The sequence below is a fragment of the Phaethon lepturus genome, unplaced genomic scaffold (assembly GCF_000687285.1).
Source record: "Phaethon lepturus isolate BGI_N335 unplaced genomic scaffold, ASM68728v1 scaffold19619, whole genome shotgun sequence".
NCBI lineage: Eukaryota > Metazoa > Chordata > Aves > Phaethontiformes > Phaethontidae > Phaethon > Phaethon lepturus.
In genome coordinates this window covers 107-27,666 of record NW_010562991.1, presented here as the reverse complement: position 1 = coordinate 27,666, position 27,560 = coordinate 107, and the positions used below count along the sequence as shown (strand labels likewise).

General features: G+C 39.3%; 1 protein-coding gene across 1 annotated transcript; it reads right to left on the bottom strand.

Moving 5' to 3' along the window:
• Nucleotides 1-1,017: 1,017 nt before the first annotated feature.
• PCSK1 (proprotein convertase subtilisin/kexin type 1) lies at nt 1,018-27,003 on the bottom strand (the record flags this gene model as incomplete). The annotated part of the gene is made up of 13 exons (XM_010294470.1): nt 1,018-1,461; nt 2,939-3,100; nt 4,887-5,020; nt 7,437-7,594; nt 9,098-9,331; nt 10,287-10,387; nt 11,543-11,755; nt 14,038-14,210; nt 18,234-18,322; nt 20,384-20,460; nt 20,922-21,068; nt 23,330-23,440; nt 26,875-27,003. Coding segments are annotated over 13 exons (2,091 nt in total), but the record flags the coding sequence as incomplete, so codon positions are not given.
• Between the last annotated feature and the right edge of the window lie 557 nt (nt 27,004-27,560).

Here is a 27,560-nt window from a genome sequence, read left to right as displayed (position 1 = left end):
TCTTTCCCTCCATTTCTGAGTCCCTTCTCTGGGTAGTTTTTTTCTCTTACTCCTCTCCCCATCCATTTTGCCTTAACTTCCCAGATATTCGGGAAATGTTATAAACTACCACAGACACCGGAAGATCAAGTCTTTAAGTGGACTCTGCTGGTACGGTTTTCCTTTCTATTCCACTTCGGTCACAGGTCCAGGAAAGGACAGAGTGATCCCAGCTTTGCTGTCCTGACTGCTGCAGACGTAGGCATCTCAGAAGGCATTTATATTACTTAACTTCAGAAATCTAACTGAGGCTCCGTGGGTAGGAGGCTGGACCCCAAAGCTCATATAGTCGATACAAACAGATCGGTACTCCATCAGGTAATTCAGAACCAGTGTAAAGACTAGCCAAGTGCTCTGAAGTACTATCTATAGAAGCCTCTATCTTCATTAACTACTGGGATGCCTCATTTGGGGCTCTTTTACGTTAGTGTGTATCTGTTTGTAGTCTAAATCTTGAGTAACGTCATCAGCGTTCACTGATGTCCCAATCCTCCCCACTGCTCCTTTACGGGAGACCAGACGGGTAAGGGAGCATTGCTGTTTGGAGAAGGAACAAAAAACCTGTGATGGAAGCAGTAGTGGCTGCAAGTGTTAAACCTGGAATAAATGCCAAATATAAGAAAGACCGCAATATTAATTACAAATCCAGGGATGAAAGTATCTCCCCATAGCTTTGGCAGTTCAGTTCAAAACTGCTTAGTAATTTGGGTTTTGAATCCTACTGCATGCTAAGTGAATAGGGTAGAAGCATAAGTAACGTGAAAATTATTTAAAACAGAGCAGTAGGGTTTTCAGGGGACTACCATGGCATTTTATGCCTGAGGGGGCAAATCTACTCTGATGGTAATGAAGAAAGGCTTTGAAAAAAGCTATTACTAAAAAGCATCAGTTTACTGTCTTATCCTCCCACACTCGTTTTTCCTCTTCCTTGATATTTGTATTAAATATGAAGCAATCAAAGCAGCAATCATACAACTAAGCATACAACAAACTTCTGAAAAAAACTACAGGTGGGGTGGGGAGAATGAATATTTCCAACTCAGTGCCGTACCCTATAGTTTAGTTTCCTTCATTTATAATATCAACCAAGGCTTGCAGCAGTCTATCATCTCTATGCTTGTATGGTTTGGCATTGTAAAAAAGATCAACGTAGTCACTGTACAGACTTTCTTCTGAGTCTCTCAACTGGGAGGGCTTGTTTAATTTTTCGAGGGCTTGATAGAAGTGTTCATATGGAATATTTAACTTCTCACTTGCAGTCTTCTTTGGCAGCCGCTTCTGAGCCATCTGTCTGCTAAAAGCACTTTGCAGTAAATGTAGCATAGCCTCTGATGGGATTTTATCTTCTGCTTTGTCACTGCTACTACTGGTATCTTCTGTGACTTTGGGTTTTTCACTCAGGTTCTCCTGTGTGGTATGGTCCTAGAATACAGATTAGCATAAAAAAGGTTAAGTCTCAATGAAGAACTGACAGAATTAAGATTTGCTCTGATTAGTGATTTCCATCTATGTGTGGGTAGACGCTGTTTTTTCATTCAGGAGCCACTTAACATCTAGAAAAGAACTAGACCATTATACACAAAAACAGGCTATCAAAAGGACTATACTGCATAAAATAACAAATACACCAACAACAATTCAGATATTGGCAGGATACAACATGTCATTTTACAGCAAGATTTATCCCAGTCTTAAGAGATATTTCTGGTTGTACTATGGGAGACAGCTTCTCAGCAGTCTAGCTGAAGGAAGTATATGCAGTGGTGACAGCAGCTCTGGATTGTGCCACATATCCTTGCGAAAAGGACCGGCACAGTGCTTCCATATAACCTTCTCTGTAGATAATCTCACCTGAGAAAAGACAATGAATGGTGGTGGCCATGACATGTATCCTGGAAACCTTGGAAGCCAGATACAGATGTACAGAGAATTCGGTGAGAGGCATGATCTTGTTTCAACAGTGTCTATTATGCCTCCCATATTGACACAGTAGTATGTGGCTGCATAGCTTCCTCACTTACACTACTTTCTAACTGAACATTCGTTTTATCTTCATCTGGTTTTTACTATGTCCACTAATGTTCTCCTGTAGTACCTCCTGAATCCACTTTTACTTTCTTCCAACTTATTTTCTTGCACACGGCTGCCACGGCTGTGGACACTTATTTTATGTATTTCAAGACCATATGTCTCCCTCAATCTTCTCCTTCACAACCTGACTGAGGAAGGTTAATCTCTCAATACTTTATGGGCACCCTAATTATTTAATGGGGAGACAAATTGATGTGATGTGATTAATAAAGTATTCTGAAGACGTTGACATAATCAAGTATGTGAATATGTACAATACTACCATCCCGTGCATCCAGAAACAGAAGCCTGGCGTATGTTTAGAGCACTCTACCTGAAAGGTAAAGAAGGGGTGACACAGCGGCTAGCAGCAACAGATCCAGTTAATCAAACCTTCTGAATCAGCAAGTCCCTGACTTGTCATGTCTTTTGTTACTAACTTCCTTCCAAACTCCCTGGAATCACTCCAGCAGGCAAAGCTCCTTTTGGATGCAACACTTGTTCTCACTAGAATTACATAAATGTAGCGTGTCTGTCAGAGGTGTATTCCTCCCTCCTTGTACCACTCAACTGCATTAGCTATTCAGTTCACTGCTTCAGTAGCAATATCTTCTTACCATGCTGAAGGCCTTGGACACTGGCATATGAAAACTGGGACTAATAAAAATATCCATTGTTGACATGGCCAAAATTACAATACACAACCTAGAGGTGGTCAGGGGCTAGACGAAATGAATACAGAATGAATATGTGTCTTCTTATTAGGAAAAAAATACCATTTTCTTATAAGCTGAAAAATACATAAAGAAAAAAATTAATGTAACACTACCTCTACAAAGTCCGTCACCTTCTCCACTCCTCTTCTGTCATTTTGCACAGCATTGTAGGACGTGTATACACGTGGCTGCTTCATATGTTCAGGCTGGGTAGCAGTGCCATGCAAAATCAATTTCCAGTTTACAATCCTTCCTTCATTTTGTATTCTTCTGGACTAAAGCACAAGCATGACATTAGCATAGGTTCTCAGGACACAGAAGAGGAAAGAGGACACTTGATCGTGAAGCAGACAGAAGTGACTAAAATAAAGTATAAGCCTGTCAATATCTGAATTTAGACAATGATTTACAAGCACCAGGAGACTGATGTGTTTGAGACAGGACATATCAGAAAGTAGGATTTAATACAACGGCGTAACTACTCCAAATATTCACATTTTGATACAACATAATTATTAATCGATCATGTAAGCACCAGTGGAATTTTGCCATAACACAGGATGCTAAAAATTACCCAAGTAGTATTTTGTGTTATTAGTATTTGTTCACTGAGCCATTCCTTGGCAACTTCCTTACAAAAGTCACCACTGGAATAGTAATCTGGAATAATATTCTGTAATGGTATAAAATAGCAATCTGAAACACAGCTTGTGGAAGTGAGCAACAAAGGCTTTGTCCAGTAGTTTTGGCAGCAGTATTTAAAAAGTGGAAGAGACAAGTACAGAGAACAGTGAAACTTCAATTTACCAAAGCTTCTTTCAGAATTTTTGCTCAGTCATTTAGTGACTGAAAAAAATTGCAGAAGCTCTTCTTTTCTAATAGAAGTCTATACCAAAGTTTACACGAGCAACCTACATAACAAATAAATTATAAGTAACTCTTCATGGGAATCTGTGATTTCAGTTAGGGTCATTAATGGGAAAATTTATTTCAGGAATCCCAAAAACCCTACAAGCTGGGGGAAGAGTGCATTAGCTCTTGAGGACAAAAAGCTTGGTTTATTCTAAGTTTCAGGAACGTCTCGTTTGAATATGGAAAATGAGAGAAATGCTCTCATGCTCTCACAAACAAAATGCTCTTCTTAACTTTGTTCCAAAAATGCATTATATTCTTTCCAAAGACCAGGATATCTGTAACCATGGGGTTATCTATAAGCCTGCAGTATTAACACTGCACTGTTGATAATAATATTTACTTTTACTGCCTTGTCCATCTGCTTAGTACTTGGCATTATCCTCGTGTTTACAATTTGAGGCTGATAGTGGTTGGAGGCTCAATGTCTGATAGGAAGCATCCAGTTTCTGGCAGGATCTACCCTAATGACAAGCGTATTAACAGACAACTTCAATGACATTCTCCAGAGATGAGTGCACTTGATCACTCTCTCTTTGAAGAGAATGATTTTTCAGTTGCCTATCCAGCAGCTTTATTCTGCTGTCTTGCTGTTGTAATCCTTATCCTCAGGTGGTTTTAGTAAACTTATTTCGTATCTGTAGGTTTCTTGGCTTTAATTCTTAAATGTTGTTCAGCAGTAATTAAGAAAGAAGTTAGGGAAAGGAATATATCAGAATAGCTCTCTGAGGTCACTAGAAATTCATTAATGCAAAAGGTTTTGAGTTCTTTTTTGTTCTTTTCTGCAGAAAAACCTAATTTGCAATTAATCATATGTTAATTCGATTACATATTTCACTCCATGAATCACAGGAAATTATATTAAGTGATTTCTTTCAGTGACATATAATGTGTGAAAAACATAGGCATGAAATTTTTTTAACAGGTACATGTCAGTGAAATGAGGATGGTCCTTTGTAAAGAACAAGAAAATCTGACCCTATCTTTTTTCTTCAATCTTTAATCCAGATGGATATTTAGTGGAAATAAACTCTTGCTGTAGCTTGCTTAATGAGAAGACTCACTATTTAACATGCTCAGTAGCAGTTAGTGATCTTTTTATCTGTGTTAGCTTCCAAACATAGCTAGTTAACACACAGACATACTTACCACATCAGTAATTCTTAAAACCCAGGTGCCTGTTGGATTCTCTCCCCATGTGTGAACAGACATGAAGTCCCAGTTCTTAAAGCCATTGGGAGATTTATCTCTCTCTCTCTCAGCCAGTAAGACAGTGCTGGTCCCTGTGTTAGTGCAAGAACAACAGTAGTGACTGTTCATACGTGTCTGCTTTTACTTCTCACATTGCTCAGCTTACACACTATCATCTAGTGCATAGGTGACCTGGAAAATATACCATTTAACAGCTTGTGGTATGGGAAACATGCTATTTCTAATCAGTGGTTCCTTTAATTACTTTCACAGCAGTATTAACGAGTATAAAAACTCTCACATTAGGTCAGACTAAAAAGGTACGTCTCAGTGTTCAATCTCCAACACAAAAGACTAGTGGATGCACATAAAGAAGCATGAGAAACCGAGGTCAGACACAACCAGTATTTTCCACTGATGAACAGTTCAGGGAACTTCTGAGATGGAAGTTTTGAAGGCAAACCAACTCATGCAGTATTGCGAAACCAAAGCCTTATCCTGAATTCATCACTCTTTTTTTGGTGAGTGGATGTAAATTGTTACAGCCTGAAACTCCAATAGAGTGAAAAGCATTTCAGTTGTTATTATTATTACAAAAATGCTCGCAAAGTATTTCCGCAGCAGAACAGATTCTACTGCACAGTAGGAAATTTGTTGTGCTTGTTTGCATATAAGGAGAGAGCAAGGGAGCTATATTTACATAATAAGGAGCAGAGAAGCCCCAGGGAGCCTGATCACAAGCTATAAATGTATTTCAAGGTAACACCATAAATACAGAAAAGGAATGACATACATTTGGTAGTACTGTTTTACAGGAAAGTGGAAAACCAACAAGAACTAAGGGAAAGAACAATTTAACCACGATAGGAACATGACTGACGTGGTTTAACCCTAGCTGGCAACTAAGCACCATGCAGCCGCTCACTTGCTCCCCACCACCCCAGTGGGATGGGGGAGAGAAATTGGGAAAAAACAGTAAAACTCATGGGTTGAGATAAAGAGAGTTTAATAGGACAGAAAAGGAAAGAAATAATTAGTAATAATATTAACAATAATAATGATGATGATAAAAGAATATACAAACCAAGTGATGCACAGCACAATTGCTCACCACCTGCTGACCGATGCCCAGCCAGATCCCAAGCCATGGTCACCACCCCTCGGCCAACTCCCCCTAGTTTATATACTGAGTGTGACACTCTTTTCATCCCAAATCCAAAACACAGCACTACAGCAGCTACGAGGAAGTTAACTCTATCCTAGATGAAACCGAGACAATGATACAATAGCAGAGGCAGCAGCACTTGACTATTGCTACCTCAGCTAAACTCACAGAAATACAAGGATGAAGAACATATCACCATTGTTAGTCTTTCAAAAAGCGGTGTTTTTCTAAGATGAAGCCACGCTTCCAACATATTAGAAGTAGAACAGAGCCTTGGGAGGGAAATACCTCTATAAAAGTAGAATGAGAGCTACTGTTGTTGTCATCTCCATGAGGTACCTACAGACAGTCCATGTATTTACTCCCAATCCAAAACTTATCTAAGAAGGAATTATATTTGAAAATACCACCAAGACTCAAGGGTGGTAAAAACACTAAAACACCTCAGAGCAACATTGCCCCCATAAGACAAAAAGTAAATTCAGAAAATGAAGAAATAAGGTTAGGCTTAAAAGGAATTGCAGACAAGATAGGGTTTGGAAATATACCGTATGTACATTATCTTAACCTTGCTCTATAGTGAGGTCTTGCGATAATGATAGGAACAAGGCTCTACTTGTTATTATCTGTGAGTTACTAGGTCAGTCTTTAGTATCAGTAAATTAGATTAGCCTGATGTTTAAATTCATACCTGAAAGCTTTGTCTGTTTTTTTGTAATAATATCAGTTGATCTAACAGATTTTAATATCTTTTTTATATTGTTTATATTATCTTGTTTATACTCATTCTCCTTTCTTTTTTTTCCCCTTCTTATGGTGTTATTTCAGGGCATTGTCAAGATAGCTTGCCTTATTCTAGCACATTAAGTATAGTTGTACTAAGGTGCCTAACAGACACTGTGTTTTTAAATACACCAATGGGGAGACACCGTTACAGGAAATCTAGGGAGTCAGATTCCCTGTTTTCCACTAGTTTGTTAAATCACAGTAAGGCACGACTGAACTATAATTTGATGTCTGCCAGGAACTCTCAGTTTTTATAGGTTCTGTTGCCAGAATGAAAATGTATTAGAAACAGTGCCTTCATTTCCTAAAGTATGATTTTCAAACCTCTTCTCACAAAAATAACCCAGAACACATGAAGGATGGAAAAGGGTTTCAGAGAAGTAGTTCTCTAGTTCCCAGGATGCTTCATCCTCACACTCACCTGATGGTGGTGACTAGATTTGTTTAATGATATATTTAGCTCTTTTTAATCCAGTGGTGAGAACAGAGATGGTTTTTAATGAAATAAACGTTACACACTACAGCACACAAACAAAGCATGTCTTTGCCTTCTGTACCTGATGGAGATACCAGAGTGACATGAAGATCACCTCTACGGGAATACTCAATCGTTGCCTCAAGCTGCACATGCTCCAGAGATGCAACAGAGTTTTCTTGACCCTCACAGGCTTTTGTGGGTATTTCAATGATGACTTCTTCATTTGCTCTTAATAATCTGGCAAAATTACAGAAGTTCTTTCATTACTCACAGAAACTTTTGATTCTAGATCATTATATGAAGTGCAAATCACACATTTAACATCCATTTAAGAATTATGAGAAAGGAAGGCATAAAGACAAATTTTACATTCATTATTTTTTTGAATGCTCCCATAAAAACCATGGGAAGTTCTGGAAGCACAGATAATACCCAGTGGACCAAGTGATGGGCACTGCATAAGACAGACTTGTGCAACACACCCTGGAAGCAAGCAAGCAAGTTTGACAATCAAGGGTTTCTGCCAACGCTTCATTGTCCCACAGAGACTACAAAAAAAAGAGTCTTTGCAGGCAGCTACATCACATGACTGTACTAGATTTACAGTTAGTTGCCTCATTCAAATAGCCAGAAGAGCTGTTATCATGGAGTTAAAATACTGCAGCAGACACAGCCTTTTTAACCCTTCGTAGTCAATGCCATCTCAAGAAAAAAAAAAGCCTACATCTTCTCTACATTCTCTGTATCGAGAGCTACTGTGCATATTTTTTTCTGCACAATTTCTATTACTTCTAATGAGAATGGGGCATACAAATCTCCACATAAATAATTCTAAACTCAGAATCTTAGGATCTTTGTTTTCATAATGCAACATAAAAGACTGCAATAAAAATAAACAGCAAGTATGACATACATCAGTACCGGATCAGTACTCTGTGGAAAGGAAAGAGCTCACAAAAGCAAATTGATAGTAAAATAGCATAAATAATGTTACCAAGCAGTGACACTCCAAAACACTGTAATATGTTTCTTCAGACAGATTTTTGGTGCACACAGTATAATTTCTATCTTTGAAATACCTGTATTATTTTCTAGACAACAAATCCATAAGTGAACAAGTGGAGACAAAAACGGTCTAGATACCCTTATTGATTAACCAGCTTAGTGATTAATTATAATTTACCTGTATGCTGAGCTCAGTTTAGGCTCACTATGCTGGGAACACTTGTGAATGTGGCTGCTAAGTCTTTTTGGTGAGCCTTTGAGACACTCGTGTTTCATAAGAGATGTGCTATGGATGTGACTAAAGCTCAATATATCACTTTGATTTCAACATATACTATGCCTGTCACAAGGAGAAGAATTGCTAAGACCTATTACAGATGTGTTTTTTTTTTTAAATCCCTGGGAGACTTTGGTATCTTTTTATTCATCTTCTGTTAGCAGTCTAAACATTCAGATCTTATCTGATCGGGTTCAGTCTCACAGTATCCATATGCTGGCTGCACAAGCAGACATAATAATCTTATTCTTTGTTAAGGCTTCATGTTAGTAATTTCCATCAGTCTTATACTAAGCAAGCAAATGCTGCTTGCCTGCTCCTGAGGAATATAGTAAGGCAAAACCAAACAAACCAAAAGAAATCTCTTAGTCTGGTTCAGAGCAATCTCTGCAGAATACTATCCTTCAGGCTTTACTAAGATAGACATAAGCTTAGTTACTGCTAAGGCAAATTCTTACCTTGGTTCAAAGCTTTTGTCTTTGACAATACACTCTCTCTTTTCTGACACACCTTTCCATCTTTTGGGATCAGCCAAGTCTACCAATGCATTGGCATTGAGTAGCCCAAACCCAAATCGGCTGTTGACCATCAGTCCTGCGCCATTCTTTTTCCATCCTGGGTTTCCAGCCAGTGGATCGTATTCTGAAGTCCACACTACCAAGTGCTGCATATCCCTCCATGTTAGATTTGGGCTGTTGAGAAAATGTTCCTGGTTAATTGTTTCAGGGCTATCTATAATTTTTTTCTCAATTATTAATCTGCAACAGAACGTGCTTTGAATGTATGTAGCATCCCATTATTTTAAAGTATACAGCATGTTGCATGCTTATCCTCACAGCACTTCTCCAGGTAGACAAGATTTCATGTAAAAGAAGAATGGGTATCTAGCAAGATTAGGATCCAATTCTTGAAAATTATTCAAGCATTTAAAGTTAACTAGCAAAACTAGTATTTCCCACCAGTCCTAATGGGACCTGGACTTTGAAAATTTACTGAGTATTTCATTCTACCTGTGATTAACTCTACCTTTTAAAATATGGCCCTTAGTATCTTGGCTTATGTCATCAAAGAAACCTGGAGATGAATCTACACCATTCAAATACTAAGCCTATGCCCTAATGCCTGAAGTGTTTTCTGTGAAAAAGCCATTGTCCTGTCCCATCCTGTTCTTTTTTAGCCTAAGTCAAACATTCTGACTATAAGCCCTACAGGATCTGAATCTGCCTGCTCTCTGTGTGCTCTGACAGTCAAGCTTGGGTACCTTCCATTTTGTCTCATCATTGGCAGAAAAGGTTCTGTAAATTGACTAAAGACTTCATTTAAACCCTGCAACCTATTGTCTTCAAATTATGTTCTCCCGATAGATGTGCAGCCTCACTGCTTTTAAGTGCAATTGACCAGAACTCAGTAAACAGTTGTTGCCAATGCACAATGTTGGTCATCATGTTTTACCTAGGTTGGTTCTGCTTTGCTAGGAAGGCATTGAGGCAAGTAGCTGCTTATTTTGTCATCAGGCTCAGCAAGTCTGACTGACAGAAAATGGAGCTGTAGCATGAGCTGGTGTCACTCCAAATAGACAACATTTCGGGGAAGACGATGGGGTGGCTGAGAGAGAGGAGTTTCAAAGGCAATTGTGTGACATCTTACTTTGCTTCCAGTGCTAGAGCAAAAATTCCTGCTGCCAGTGGTGCAGACGCAGAGGTCCCAGTGTGAGTCTCTGTACATTCATTGTGAAGATCAGCACTTGTCTGACAGAAAAAAACAAAAAAAATACCCCAGATTGCATGAATAAACAGTTGCAAATACAGTCATACCCACACTCACAAACATAACCATGTATCCTTTACTTGGTGCATATTAATACATTCCTCACCAGCAGAAAAAGTGATAGATGTTTAAATCCATTCATATTTCAATCCACTCTTTTTCCTTCAACTATAATTTTTGTATCAAAACTCTTTGTGTTGGAACACAACACTCCCACACTGAATATCTTATTTTATCCTAAGGTTTCACAATAAGTGTTTCAGGCTTACTGGTGAATCATAAAAACAGATCATTGTGTTGGGCCTAGAACATTTAAAATTACTGCTTGCTAGAAAATTACTCATAGGATTAGTATTGGTGTTCTGCTCTCTCTTCAGCAGAAGAACTGTAATTTGCAATGAAACATGTGCTTTATTTGGAAATTAAATACCAAACTCATCTGCCCATGTAACTACATCTCAGCTATGAAGAGAAGCCACTTAGGAAGGACTGATCTCCTGGCTAACTTGGAATGACATTGTTTTAATCCCCATCAGTGTAGTTTATGGTAAAATTAGCATCCACCAGGGCTGAAGCGATGTTATAGGTACTTCAACATTATTTTATCACAGCACTTTTCTTCAGTAAAAGTTATTTCTTGCACAGTTAATGAAGGCACACAGACTGCACCACCTGCTTGCCGAGTACCTTTTACAGGTTTGGAAACACTTGCTGCTGTCGTAAGTGGGAATACAAAAGCTAATGGCAAGGTATGACTCCTATGGCACACCAGCTTCACAGGCTCTTTTTCCTTTTATTCTAAATGTCTGTTCATCTGCCCTTTCTGAAGAATGGGACCATATCAAACTCCATGCAGAGACCTCTGTCATACACAAACAGCAGACAAATTCAGCACGCTGATTTAACTGCATTGACACAATGATTTTGTTTAGCCATGGCTTTACAGTAGAAGATGTTACAGGAACACAATCACTTTTCGGATTACAAATCCCTTAGCATTTCAAGGCAAAAGCACTAAGCATGTAACACATAAAGTTAAGCAAGCACTTGAAAGCAAGCATTTAAGAGCTCTCAGTTGTTATTTGCATATATAATACATTTCTATGTTTGTTCTGAATCTGGTAAAAACAACCTACAATTCTTTGGTCAGTATAATCCCCACTGCTGTATGCTGTGGCCAGAGTTGAAGAGCACTTCTCTGCATACCAGGGAGAAAGGCCTTGCTGAGAAGCACTGCTAATGGAGATGGTGTAGATACTATCAGTGTAACCATCACAGTCACAGTTGTCACCCTGACGGCCTCCGTTCCCAGAAGCCCATACAAAAATGGAGCCTTTCCCATTTCGGCCCTAGAGAAAATGGAAATGAGTGGTTATCAAAGAGATTTCAGTCTCTGTAATGTAGTCTTAACAACTCCTGCCCCGCCAAAAGCCTAATATATCATTATATAAAGCCTAAACATTTTCAGGTGGAAAAGGACAATTTTCCATAAGCACTGTAGAAGACAGAGACAGACGAAACCATCTACTTGAAGTATCCTACTTCCACCCTACAGAACATCTCTTAGTTTGACTGGGCTAGGTTTGGTGTTCCAGGTACAGCAACTTTCCTCAGAGTAGGTTTTTAGGTTAAAAACAGAGACTGTGCTCAACAGGTAAGTTTTCCCAAATGCTGATGTTTTGGTCCTGAACATCTCTAGGAAAAAAGCACATCTTTTTAAAGTAATGGCAAGTTTATCAGGGGTTATTTCACTTGCCTTTCCTGTAATCACAGAGGTACGAGTAAGCAGTATGACTGATGTACAAGACACGACTTTTCCACCAATTTATTTTCTGTAAGGAAGCCTTTCACGGTTGGCATTCACTTGCTGAAACCAGTGAACCAGCAAGCACACCTGACTGAAAACCCTTACTTCTCTTACAGATCTGTGGGCCAGCACCACCAGCCTCCAGCCTCCAGTCCATCATCCCTTGCTCTGGTCTCCAGTGTGTAGTGAAGAAGCAGCAGCTAGCAACTGATGCTGGCAGCTGACAGCATGTAAACCATCACAGCTATTATAGAGGACACATGTATCACCCTACCCCATCATAAGCTGTGCTAGTCCTTCAGAGGAAAAAAATCCATTTTATGTGAGGAGGAAAAGTTCGTATGTACATTCACCAGAAACAACAGTTGAAATACAGATTTTTATCATCCAACTCAGATAAAATTTGAAGTTATTCATGCAAGGGCCAAGACATTTGCAGCACTTAAAACTTTAAAAATAAAGAAAATAGAAAAGTAATCTGTACTCTTCGTGAGGCAACTGCTAAAATGGGAAGGACAAGCCATGTCAATTACAGAAAATGAGATAGTAACTCCCTTTGAGAATAAAGGCTGCAGTCCAGAAAAGCATATGTAAAAAGGTATATGTAAACACCTGCTTTGATTTCACTTAGAGTGCTACTAGCGCCTCTTAGACGCTTAAAGCTAAGCATACTCTTAAAGGTCTTTACCAGGCCAGCAATGAAGGCGTCGGGGGTGAGAAACTCGTTGGCAACCCCACCTCTGGCTGACTTTAAGCAGAATGGAGACCATCTAGATCCTTGCAAAAGGAAGCCTGAGAAATGAATGGGTAAATTTGCTCCCCTTCAGAAATAAAACAAGTTGTAAAAAAGGATACGTTCTTCACCAAAGAACCTGCTTTTTCAGAGTAAGACCACTGAACATTGGTTCCCTAATTATTGCCTTTAATTCTCCCTCTTCTCTTGCTGCCCACCATGGGCTTAGATCTCTGTGTATCACCAGCCCACCCCTCTCGGTCTCCATTCTTCCTTCAGAATATGTTTGCCAGCTCTCAGACTCTTCTTTCTTCGTCTCTCCTTGTCTGCTAATGGTAACTGCCTTTTTTCCAAAATCCTCTTTCTCTTTGCTTCTGCTTCTCTCCTCTCCCATCTCTGATTTAGTCTTCCTCTCTTTATTAGTGCCTGTCCATCTTTAGATATCTTTTCACCTCACTGGCAAGAGCAAGAGTAGTTTATCAATGCACCCCCAGTAGCTCTCACTTTGCACCCTACTTATCATCCATCCAGATCTAAAGAGGATAACATAAAAAAGAACTGTAAAAACATTGTTTCCAATCCTCTTCATCATGCATTTCTACTGTCTTCATTTTAATTGGATCATGACATGCACCAATTTATAAACTAATGCAATTAACACAATACAAGCCCATCCGCAGAGTGCTACAATGCATCACTATTTCACACAGCAGAATATTCACAAAGCAGAAATTTTGTATTAAATTTTATAGGCTTTCAGTGCAGAAATCCAATTACTGCTCAGTGCAAAACAAGCAGCAGAGAAGAGTGGGGGCAGGGCAAGACAAAGGCAGCAAAAGTAAGGATGGAAAAAGAAAGCTTATCTGTGAAGAATAGCAGCTTAAAACCAGCTTAGAAAGCTCTAACGGAGCTTTTTAAAAGTCCTGTTGTGGCTGGTAATTTCTGTAACCTGTACTATTAAAATCTATCTCCTTTTCAAATATGCTTGAGTGAAGAGAGCATAAACCATTTTCATTTCCTCCCTCGTATCAACCGTTTTAAAATTCTGCTCTCTGACCCATTTTATTGTATCTTTCTCGTAAGTATCATACCTGTTTTATGCCATACTCAAAAGCCTTCTGTGCCAGTCTCCCGGGTCCCTCCACAGTTTTACCATCATCATTAGGGCCCCAGCTTGCACTGTAAATGTCCACGTGTTCTGGATTGAAACCGATTGAACTGGCTTCAATAGCATCAGTGACTATTCCATCCAGCATTCGTATACCTTAACAGGAAAAAAAGCAGCAGAGTGGATTTACTTCCTGTTCCCTCTTTTTTGTCTTTGTTAACTGTTTGTAAAGTTTCCGGCAAAATTAATCCATAACTATTGCAACCACAGCCTACTGCTGTTCATGTAAGCAATACTCAGGGCAGTTTATGTCAGTGTGAAACAGCATACCTACCCTTTATTTGCAGAGCTCAGTGCTCTCTACAAACATTAAAAAAACCCAACCTCTTAAAATCTTGGTTGCCTCTTATTTACTTCTTTCTCTCTTTCTATAGGCAGCCAAGAAGATGAGGTTTTGCTTACTGTGCCTGCTGCTTCTTATTCCATTGAGCTCTTCCATGACTCTTCCTCTCTGACAAATCTGTAACAAAGACGTCTCAAACTGCTAGCATGTCACTAAAATTAAATAGGCTTTATCAACATTACTTTTGGCTTTAAGAGTTCTAGGAGTTCTAGTTCAGAGATGTAGTTCTGTATGCTCCGACTAAAACACTTTGTCCTCACAGGTATCAAGGTTTTGCTGTCTTCGTGACGCTGCTATTTCACTAGCTCTTCAATGTCCACCACAAAAAATTATCGCTGTTGTTTTACTGCCACATTTTTTTCTGCTGTGAGGAATACAGAGATGCTAGAGAAATTTAGCCATTAACATTTTATTAGCAACTGCATGATCTAAATCTTCTCCAGAGCAAGCCTGATCTCAGTGGTACTTAAAATTCAGTGGCAGGCAGCGGTTCATCTGCACTGGATCTCTTGCTCTGCAAAACGCCAGCTCTGCAGCAGGATTGCTACCACCGTCCAGTGCTGGAGGAGGACAGAAATAGCAGAAGTCTGGCAAAATTCCCACTATGGCATGGCTCTCCCGGCAACAGCAGCAATGTAAGAGATACAGCAGTCAGGATTCAGCCTGTGTTTTCAAGCAATAAAAATGTCTGGGTTGTCTTGAACTTGGCAAGTTAGTACTACAGCAGCTGCACCATTACTGGCAGTTGGTCAATTATGAGTACTCATTTTCTAGTATTTTCTATAAAATGGGGATTTTTCCAAAGCATAGCACAGAAAATGTGGTCGTTCTATTAAAAAAAAAAAAAAGAGGAAAAAAACCCCCCACCTCACCCTTGCAGCTCAGTGTCTTGTTCTTTTTTTATACCATCAAGTAGGGGAAAAAAAAGACTATAAGCATAATTCTCTTCCCAAATGGCTGGCCTCCAGATCTCATAATACCTCCATGATAGAGCTGGGCTTTATTATTTCATATTAATTAGTGGCGAAAAACAGACAAAGGATTTAATCCGCTCAACAACTGCTACTCCACTATCACTCACAAAGCTGCAAAAATAATCAAGGTATACCCTGTGCCTCAGGTACTAAAAAGACCACTTACCCTGGATAGGCTTAAACATTTTGAATAGTCATTTTTCAGTTGGCTCAGAATTGTGAGATTCTCTCACACCAGCACGCTGTGAGCAAAGATCTGCCAGTGTGGAAATGACTGCAAGCTCCGGGTGATAGCTTGCAACACGTAATGAGATACTGGGAATGCAGAGTTGTGTACAGATATTTCCCACAGAAGATGACAAAGCCAACTCTGCAGATAAATAATGTAATAAGGAAGAAAACAAGAACACTGACAACACGCTGATGAAAACAGTTCAAGACAAAAACCTGCTGTCCTGGCCCTTCTGACCTCCAAAAATCCTCCTTGCTTAAGTCAACTCAGGGGCTGGGTGACTGCCGTGACGTTTCCCTAAGCAGGCTCCAGTGTCCTCCTGCATAACCTCCTCCCTGTCCCGGCGCACGCTTGCTCCCGTCAGCGGTCCCACAACCGAAGGGCAAAGCCCAAGGTAATGTCAGACACATACATGCATCTGCCTGGCAGAAGGCTATTTTTAGCAACACGTCACTGTGCGGGAACTCTCAGCCCAGTCCTTTGTAAAATGGAGCTTCTTAATCACTTGATTTCCATGGCAGCACCAGAGAAATAGCGTCGCACAGGGCTGTGGTTATGTATGCGCAAATATGTATACAGCCTGCTTTACTCCAACGGGGAGCGACACACACACATTTCTCAGCTCTATGCAGGACAAGAGGTGAATGTTAAAGGACGCTGAAAGGTGTCACTTTGAAAACTGGCATTAGGAAGCGTTTTTTTTCACACGGTGGACAGAAGAGCCTATGGGATTCACAGCCACAAAGCACTGAAGGGGCTAATCGAGGTTTCAGAATGGGGCCAGGCATTGGTGTGACCAGTGAGAACACTCAGGATTACTAAAGTAAGTATTTTCATGGGGGAAAAAAAAAAAGTGAATGGAATATGTTGTTTTACCCCTCAAGGCAAAATTAAACCAACCTCTGATGCTGAAGGTTAGAGAACAAGGTATTCCAAATGTCAAGAGTTTCTCTCCCTAAAGCAGCTACTGCTGACTATCAGAGAGAAGGCACTGGCTGTGGACCACTGAATTAATCCAGTATGGCAATTGCTACAAGCAAAGAGCCACTTAAAGAAGTCAACCTGCACTAATGTCAAATAGAAGTATGTAATGCGTCATTTCATGGATTTAAAAAAAAAAAAAGAAAAAAAGCCTGTGAAGAAATTAATCCTGTATAGCTCAGAACACCGAAAAAGCCTTCCGAAGTTTAGCCACTACAGATTTATCTGAATCTTTTGAAGACTCCTCCTACCTTCTGTTGCTCTTTCAACATATTTTTATTATGTCCCTATCTTAATCAGGCTGGTTATATATAATAGGTTACATTTTCTTTTAACTTTCCCGTTCTTTATCCTCCGCCGCCCAGGTATAAGCAGCTTTCTAGGTAATTTGGATCGCTAGGCTGCTTTTCTTCCTGTTATTTTCCTTTCCTAGACAAACCACTCCGCACAGATCTGCAGTTTGCATTTGCAAATGAACACAGAGCATATGCAAATAACTGTGGAAGAATCTTGTCTGTAGATGCAAGTGCCTTAAAATATGGGCCCAGTGGGAGTTCAGACATCTCTGCAGCTTCATCCATTTTGCCCCGCTTTGAAAATTTGGCATCTTTGTCTTATGAGTGAGATATTTTATTTAAACAGAGCATGACAGCATAATGCATTATGGCAAAGGCAGACTGCAGAGCTGACATCTATGACAGCTCAGCAGAGTAAATGGGAACCTACAAACATAAGACCGAAGTGGTGGGAACAGCAGTTATAGGTGTCAATTGATGCTCATCATCCCTTTGTTAAAAAGGAAAAAAGGGCGTAATGGAAAAACTAGGACTGTACGAGTATCTTCCTCTGAGCTAAATAACCATTTGCAACTGACACTTTGATCATGACTATTTTATAAACCTCTAATGGATTAAACTTTTAGTCATGTCTTCAAAAAAATGGCAGTATTGATTGACAGGCAAGCAAGACTACTTATTTTCAAAATTAACTTATAATGATTGTAGAGAAGTAAGTTGTTGAAACAAAAACCACAGCAGTTAGAGTATCTTGACTGACATGACCTTTTGAATGTAATTGTGTAGATGGAAACAATATGCTGCAAGCAAGAGTGGGTATAAATTCGGATATTCTTACTTTCACTCTACTCAATCCCTCTCCTCCCCCATGCCACCTCCTTCCAGAATAACCAATTATAAGAAATGAGTCCATAATTCCTTACAAGATACAGACTTATCTCTGGGTACAATATAGATTGTTGCTACTATCATTATCATCACCTATATTGTTGTTGCTGCTGTTATATATTCTACCTATATTCAACTCTATGCTATATCAAACCCTATTCAGTCAACCGCATTCAACTGATAACCAAATTCCAGAGAGTATGCTGACATTCAAGAAATGCTGTCATATAGATGTAGCACCATGGCCAGACAGGATTTTGCAGCCCCATACTGCAAGACTGATGTTTTCTGAGAAGGACCAGTCATTTGTATTGCGGATTAATAGTAGCTGAAAACACTCAGCACTTCACAGGATCTGTCTGGTTTCCATTCTTATTAGACATCTAATTATTTTCATTTTCTTACCTCCAACTTTGGAATTGTAGGCTACTCCAACTCCACATTTTCTGTTGTTGGCTTGCATGGCGATTTCTCCTGCACACCGGGTCCCATGCCTGAATGAACACAGTAAGAATAAACAACATCTCATAACATCTTTGTGTAACGTACACAAAGACTCGTGAATGACCTTCTTGATTTGGTGGAAGTCTTCTTTTAAATAAATGTAATGCAGCTATTGAGTATCTTTTGAGTTGTACCTATATGATAAAAAAATACCTGTTTCTCTTAGGCTTCAATCAACACAATTTTACCCACTTAATGATCAAAGGAACATCGTGATGAGACAATGAATATCTAAGTCACACTGAAGTCCACAGACCTATTACATATCAGTATTTTAGTAGTGTGCAAAAGTAGCATAAAATTAGAGAATTGAGAAGCTGCTAAAGTTCTTCAGATAGAAATATGATACAAGTCTTTTTAAATCACATATTTAGATAGTCTTTTTTTAGTGACTGCTTTATTTAGGATTTCAGAAAGTTAGTCTTTAAAGTATCCTATTGCTAAATTTTTCTTGTACCTAACTATTTTCTATGCCATGCTTTTTTGCCATAGGTGATTCTTATTCCACAGTACAGAAAACCTTCATATAAGTGTAATTGTAAGAGACATATTATTTAATACTACAGATTGTTATTCAACGAAGTGTGTGAATGCTTCTGGGCTGAATTTCATTTACTTATTAATGAAGATTAGAGGTAATACAGGTAGATTTGAGAGATAATGTCATTGAACAAGAGGATAATGGCTTGTTGCTCTTGGATAATGCTGTAACAAAGTAGAAATGTCATTTTTCAAATGTCTTATTTGTGGGACATTTATCTTTTGATTGATTTTTTTCCCCCATACACTGATTTATGTTGTGGCTGCTATTATACTGTGTGATAGACAACAGGGAACCAGTGCATGAGTTTCTTACTGTATCTTTATTGAGTGGCAGCACCCTAACTGCTTTAAGAAATTGACTTCTGTGTACCAGCTTTTAAAGAGGTCCATTCTCTTCTCTTTCTGATGGACAAAATCCCACCCTGAGCTACGATGGATATGCCTAGGTGTGACAGACCCACCAAGCTGTTCTACAGAGTATCAAAGAGTTAGTTCTAGAGAAGGCATCAAGAGAAAATTCCTCTCTCCTTCCAAGACACACAAGTCCACCAAGTGAACAGGCTGGTTGTCCTGTGTTCAAGCCTTTTGAAACTTCCAAGGTATTACCTGGAGAACATTTAGGCCAAATCTGGTCTAAATAAAGCTTCCATATTCCTCAGAAGAGACAGAAAGATTGTCCTGGGAGTGAATGTAACCTCCTCCGGTGTCTGACCATGTGTCATACCCATACGAGAGGAGGTCACAAGCATGACTTCACCTGTGAGCACATGCACTGACCTAGAAGCTGTTCTACTGGTATAAAAGATACTGCCAAAACTGGGAAACAGCATCCTTAGCTACAAAAGCTGACCTGAAGGGATGGATTTCTTAGCAGGTTCCTCTAAGACAGTCTCTTCCATAGCCCTTCATAGGAGACACATTCTTTTAAAATACCCAGTGCAAAGCAGAGAACTGAAGTAAAAATCTGCTTAGGGAGGTATCATTCTAGAAACACACACAGTGACATGAACAGATTGTTCCCTTCAGCTTACAGAAACATATCAGTACCTTACATATACAAAGATGTGACGAAATTCAGGACACGGTAGGTAGATTGCAATTACGAAGTTCTTCCACTAGGAATTTAATTTCGTTAGTTTCCAGTGTTTGCAACTGAAACACAGGAGGTTCCTTCCAAACATCAAGAAACTGTGAGGGTGATTGAGCACTGGTACAAGTTGGTGAGGGAGCTTGTGGAGTCTCCCTCCTTGGAGGTATTCAAAAGCCACATTGATATGGTCCTGAGCAACCAGCTCTAGGTCTCCCTGCTTGAGCAGGGGCTCAGACCAGATGACCTTCATGGGTCCCTTCCAACCTCAACCATTCTGTGATTCTGTTACACAAATGCTTCCTTTTATGATATAATTGTTATAGGGGACATACATATGTATTTCTGCATTTGCATGTTCTAACACACAAATTAATAATGCACTGGTTTGTTCTCTTCACACAACTGGAAGGCTACTCACTTGTTTTCATTTGTTGGGTCATATCTAGGAAAGGGATCATGATCATTGTCATTGAAATCATAACTTGCCTGTGGATCCTACATTAAAAAAAAAAACAGAATTAATTCTGACAACATTTGAAAATGCAATTTAAAACGTGTAACAAAATGGATTCTAGAGTCTGTATCTACTTATTTGGTGTGGCTCATGTTGACAGCAATCAAGTTGGTAGAATTTGATGGACATTAACAATTCCATAAATTTTTCACAGAGCTTTAATAATTCAGCATTAAACCACTGTATACAAACATGCCTGGGAACTAAATCCACTGGGCGAAAAAACAACCCACAACAAAAAAAACACCCCACTATCATTGCTAAGTAACATTCAGCTTCCTGTGACACAGACCAGGTTCCAAATTTCGCCTAAGGCAAATATTTCAGTCTCTGTACTGTAGGAGCTGACTTACAGAACAGGCAGCAAGCTGGAGAAGGGTGTCTGCGTATCAAATTTGCAATTGATTAATTTAGTCCATAGCATTCTAATGTTTAAACTCACATAGTTGGCATAGATGTCAGTGTGATTCCACTCCAAGCCATCATCCAGGACTGTGATGACAACACCTTTGCCTGTAATTCCTTTTTGCCATACAGGAATAACATGGAGATCCAGTTTGGGCAGGGATGGAGTTATTCTTGTATCTTGCTGGGGGCCAGAAAAGTTTAAAATATGTCAACATTTTTATCCATTTACCCTACACAGGTCCAAAGTCTTATTTTAAAGGTGCTCTAAACCACACCAGTCTGAACTTGTCTATTTTGCTCAAATTTTGCAAAGATGAAACAAAAATTAGTTTCTTCGAATATTTGTAGCACTGAAAGATTTACCCCATTACTTGAAGATCCCTGAAGACCACCTCTGAACAAAGAGCATCTTGTATTTATCGGAGGTAGGCAGCAGAAACATGGGAATGGCAGGGATGTACCGGTGAACCTTGGAACGCCGAGTTAATAATCAGACCTGCTAATGTTTGTTCTTTTCACTGCATGAGAAGCCAAGACAGTACCCCACAGTACAGCGAGCTGCGTTTTCTCCAAATGCGTTTTCTCCTTTGATGTTTAAGTTAGCCAGAACAAAATAATTAACAGATAAAACAATTAAGGCAGTTGTTTGGTTAGGAACAACTGTGCTGAATCACAACTTTCTGTTTACTACCCTCATTACTGTTCCTGTCGTAAATCAACTGGAAGCGTAAATCATCTATAGCCTTCTCTTCCACAGCAAATTCTTTGAAAAGTAGCTCCTAAATGTGTAATTTTTCCTCTCTAATATTAAATGTGCAGCACATACATCTAATTTAGAAAACTTGCTCACAACGCTCACAAAAACACTGATGTAAAAAAAAGCGTTTTCTTTCTGATTCTCTGGGCATAATTACATTAGCTGATCGCAGGTTTTTTATTTCTTTGTTTCCAAAGGAACATTGCATAACATACGAAGCTTAGAAAAAGAAATATCTTATGGGAATTACCTTTCTTTCATTTTATGCTTTTTTTTCCTGACTGCTGCCGTTCAGGGAATTATTTGAGGTTTCAAGTTTTGTTCTCTAGAATCCATCAAATAGTAATTTTTTTCTAGTGATGTGTGAAGGTACACTGAATAGAGCTAAAAACTGTTGCCATCAAATCATAATAATAAGGTAATAATAAGTTATTTACTACGAGGCAAGGAACATATTTTGGAAGAAAATATTTAACACATTTATGCATTTAATAGGAAAAAATTCAACGTGCACTGCAAACAATGGTAAGCATCATGTTTCTGTTTCTCACGTGGGAAAACTAGAGGGAAAAGAAGTGAAAAGCATGGAAAGATGGATAAAGGAGCTATGTCCCCCGGGGAGCAGGACATTGCTTTTTCCACAAAGCGGTGTTTTGAACTCCGTGTGGTTTTGTGCACTTGTCCAATACAGACATCTTGGAAATTTCCTGCTTGGAAACAGGGAAAGAAGCATGCAGATATTCAGCTTCAAAGAAAAGTTAAATTCTTAGGGATAACCATTTTTTATGTTGAAAGAAGAAGTCTGCAGGAATCTTCATGGAAATATTTCATGCTATGAGGTTTATAGTTTATTTCTTCTAGCTCAAACAAAGGAAAGGGCAAAGCATTATACAAACATTCTAGAGTTTGGTCTGTTTTCTCTAAGCTGAACTGAAGAAGAGAAAGATATTTCCAGCCACTTGGGCCATGTTTGTGCTTGACCTTTCTTCTTGATTTGTTATACCCACCTTGAATCCCATCCCTATGCTGAGTGAAAGCAATGAAGCCTAGAATGAAGGTACAGCTAGATACACAGTGGAAATACAGACTCTCAAAAGAAACCATATAAAACATAAACGATCAGCTGTACGTCTGAGTTGTCACAGGCAGACAGAAACTGCAGGGCTTAGGAAATTTATTTTCTTTGAGGTTTTGAACATGTGAACTGTAGAGACTCTCTTCTATTTAAATCCTAGCCCGAGAGGCTGAAGGTACTTGTCTCATGCAAGCATACGCTTTTGTTTTCATCTGGAGTATGCACTCTGCGCTACCAATTTTAATAAAGAAATACAGGGACAGCTTCAGATATGATAAGGGACTTCTTATATGCCAACAGCAATTATTTTTTAATTATCACAAAGGTAGCTTTTAACCGTTACATTGCTTTCTAATATCAACCTCCATCCTAAGCAGCAGCCTGAATTGGCTTTTAAACCTTTCATCTTAGAAAATGACACTTCAAATAAAACAGAAGGTTGCCTAGAAATATTATGCACAGAGATCTCTCATTTTTATAGCATGTGCTACTGAGAGGGACTCTTCATTTACTCCCTCCAGTGCAATAGCTCTGATCCAAGTAAAATAATGTAGCTGACAGCACAACTGAAATTAACCATCCCCAGTTCCACGACAAAACAAATTCTTACCAGATACCACTGCTGATTCCACATAGGATCATTGAAAAGATTTTCTGCTGAGTCTCTCACGGTGACACGCTTAGTTCGCTTTTTTTCATATTGCTGCTCTGCCCATGACACCTACAATTATTTGTATAAATATGACAAGTAAGCCTCCATAGGTCAGGACTCTCTTAGTCTAGAGGATAAGGGGTTTCCTCACACAGCAAAATTTTGATGCCTAAAGCAAAATGAGGACTGTTCGATGCAGAGAGGAGGATTATTTGTACTGTGGTACAGTGTACTTTGGGGAAGAGAACTTGGTGAAATCACAGTACCATAGAACCAGTTCATAGAAAATCATGAAGTACACGTTAACAGTAGAACTCCTGTGACTGCCACACAACGCAGGCCTTTACATCAAACGTGCAGTGTGGTTAGAAGGTTATCTAAGCAGTGGTGGTTACCGAAACAAGCAAAACCACAGCCTGCTGCTTTCTCCTACCCACGTTTTAATGCCTATCTATTTCTATTAGGAGTTAAAAGGAGAAAGATTATCTCTTGTGTTAGTCTAGCAATCGTCATGACGCTGTTACTCACAGCCCAGCTGGACCTTCAGGTCTCCTTCCCAGTGGTGTTTTGAAGTGTGATCAGTTAGTAAGCTATGAATATTGGACTAACTTTGTCACTGGCATAATTCCACTTAAGGCAACTGAAAGCCAAAATGCTCCAGCATGTTTTGCTATACAATGACTTGCATAGCATTTGGGCATGGACCAGCAACCTCTAAGGCACTAGGTTGCATCTTAAAAGGCTTTGCTCCCTTGAACGCATTATTAAACCCAGTTCAAATCAAATCCTGATTCTGATACCTCTCTCTTTGCTGTGCACTCCTTTTGGAAATGGGAATGAAAGACCTAGACGGTCACCCTGACACAGATGAAGTCGGTGCTTTTCATCCCAATTTCTGAGTGAGCAAAGCCAACTCATGTTCAGTAGATTGCCAAGATCCTGCTATAAGCCTCAGGTGGAGGATGCCTTGGATGTAACATTTTGCTCTAAACGTCTGAATAGATTTCATTATTTTTCTCTACTGTCCAATAGCTTTATGGTCCTTATATCTATCGCCATATATGAAGCAATAATAAGAGTAACTCGGAAATTATAATGATTAAAAAAAGTACTGATTTGATTAAAATATGATTTTCTAATGAGAGCCTAATGAAAATTCACTACAAGAACTGAGACCCTTAAAAATGGTGGCTACATCAGGCACGTTTACTGAAAGCTCTCTAATACTATTCACTTTGCTATACATTTAGTGCTAAAACCCTTACACACCGTGGCTGGTCACAGAAGATGGATACATCCACGCAAGCATAAGTATTTTAAACTGCCCTATTGATATCCTGGGCCATACATACTTGTGCACAAGCTAGAGCCTTTATCTCTCTTTACCTTTATCTCTCTTCCCTGCCCACAGCAAAGCTCGGCCTCTTCATCACCCAACAGTAATTAACAATTGACAACTTCCATGCTTGTTATTTTTCTTGATGTGGACAACTGCACTGAGGGAAATGAGCCAAAACTACCAAACAAGTACGTCAGACAAACGAGTCAAATGTTTGTCACTCAGGAGCTGGGTGAGGTGCCAACCATCCACCTACGGCAAAAGCTGAAGGCCATGTGCCAAATCTCCAGCCACTGATACACAAAGCAGCGAAAACAATCTTGATTCAGATCTCTTGCAAGAAAGTAGATTTGGAAACTAGTGCAAATACTGGAAGAAGTAAGGGAAACAGGTCATTATATCCTTTAAGTGTATTCATAGCCCTTCGTCTGTTTTACAACAAACACTGGGGCACCTATAGGAAGCAGATAAATATTCAAATTAGAGACAAGTTTTACCCCTGCTTTCACACTTAACATAACGTAAAATTCATGAAGGCGTTATACAAACAAAAGCAGGATTCCCTTCTCCTTTTTTACGGATTGAATTTAAATCTTTTTAAATACACTGCTGCTGAACAAGAGTAGCTCTTTGGAGCAAAGGTCCATGTATAACTACACAGCATTACATGATTGCTTTGTGTTTATATACTTACGTAATGACATAATTACATCTCTTTCATTCACATAGTTAATTTGCATACTAGATGGTAAATAAAAGGGAAATTGGAGTAAATTTAGCAAATCACCTGCAGCATTTTGAAGCTCTGTGTTTGGATCCAAGTATGTTAAGTCTGCAGTAACATTTGGCAGTAATGCGTGTTACACAACTGCTTCCATTCTGCTTATGACATTAGAATTTGGTATATTAAACACGGTCATACTTCCCTGTGTAAGAGATGCACTCGATGTAATAATTTCCTCCCAATAAGGGAGGAACTGCAACCAAAACTCTGTTCCTGAACACTGTACTATGATGGCGTTGAACATTTGATTATTGGCATGGGTATAAATTAGAACACTAACTTACACTAGAGCTGTGGTTTTCAACATCCCCAGTTTAGAATGATCTCACCTATACAATTTTAACTGTTAAACCAATGTTTGCAAGGAGATAGATGGAAGTGTACAGTTTTGGAACAGAACAGGCAAAACAAATACCTCGTCTCACCCCCTCCTTTAATTCTTCTAGCTACTCATAGAATATTTCCTCCTAGAAGACATTTGCATCTCAAACCTCCAGATAACCAATTCCTTGTTCTCAAGTGATTTGTCCTTATATGATAAATTGTTGGTTTTCACAACTAGGTTACTTCATGTGTCAGACCACTCGTATTGGTACAATGATTGCTGCAATAATACTGATTTGAAATTCGTTGTTCTGAAATTTGCCAGAAACTCTCTTTAAGAGGGGCTGACAGCATTCTTGTCTGGTCTTTAAATTTGCCACCCACCCCATTTTCTCAGTATTTTCTCAGACTGTTTACAAACAGTCATGCTTCTCTCTTAAATAAAGTCAAATAAATGGGTAGTCTGCTTCATGAGTGGATCATACCTTAAAGCCCTGGCTCTCCAGTGTGCCTGTTCTCTGTCTGCAGTGGGACTCCAGTGTCCCAAAAGACTGCAAGTCTAGAACGCTTGATGGATCCTCTGAGAGAGGGTTTTAGCTTGTCATAAAGAAGCGAATCCAGTAAAACCTCAACCCTTTTCCCCTACTTTTTTTTTTAATACTCAGTCTCTTTAAATCAAACCTAATTCCCATGGTAATTGCACAGACGTGGCCTGATTAAACTTACTGCATCTAGGGATTTTTACTTTGAATTGAGCCCTGTGGTTCCTCACCCATATTTTCATCAGCAACACATCAACATCTGAAATTCCAAGCCTCTGCAATGCTGCATATCTTAAATCTTAATTTGGAAAGCACTTGCAAAAAATATGGTAAGAGAGGGTCACATTCTGCCTGTTAACGACAGAATAATAAAGTATTACTCAGCACAAGTATGGATGGCGGAATATATTAGACTTGCAAAACGATGGAAGCCTGCCTGTGACCTCATTACAAAGCTAGCAATAAGGAGACAGAATAAACAGAGGGCATGAAAAGGAATAAATGTAACACTCACCCGCTCATCATCTGAAAGTCTTTTAGTGATATGAACGGCACTTCTTCGAGACCGTCTTGGATGGCTTTTATGTCTGAATAGGTAGTGATTTTTGAGTGATCCAATCTGTAAGACAAAGGTATACTTCAACTATCAAGAGATATTTCCCCACCGCAAACAAATATCAACAATCACAACCTGACCGAATTCACTCTGCTTAAAAGAGGAAAGAAAAGAGCAAGAAACTAGCTTTTAGGTATTTTAATCTAAACTAAAAAACACTCTTCAGGTAAGAGGTGCTGACCACAACCTGTGTGCTGCTAGAAGAAATCAGGGGAGTAATTTCATTTAAGCTAGTGAGGTAGCAGTCATTACTACTACAGCGCTCACCAATGTCGTGCTTGTAGGAGTGCCCGGTATACCCTCGGACATACCCTGACACGGTCACATTTCAAAGGACGGGTTTTACGTATGGTCACACGCCAGTCTTACCTGGTCTTTCTGCGTTTTTTTTTCAGAAGCCTCACTGCGGGGCGGGTTTGTACAGGCACCTACTGAGCCGGCATTTTCACTCGTGCAGTAGTAGCCGGTCACCCACAGAGCTGGGATTAAACCTGGTCACTAAAAAGGTCACCCTGCTGGCGTTTAAACACCCTTCTTCCCTAAGCAGGGTCTGTTTGAAATTGGTAGGGGCGAGCCCACAGACT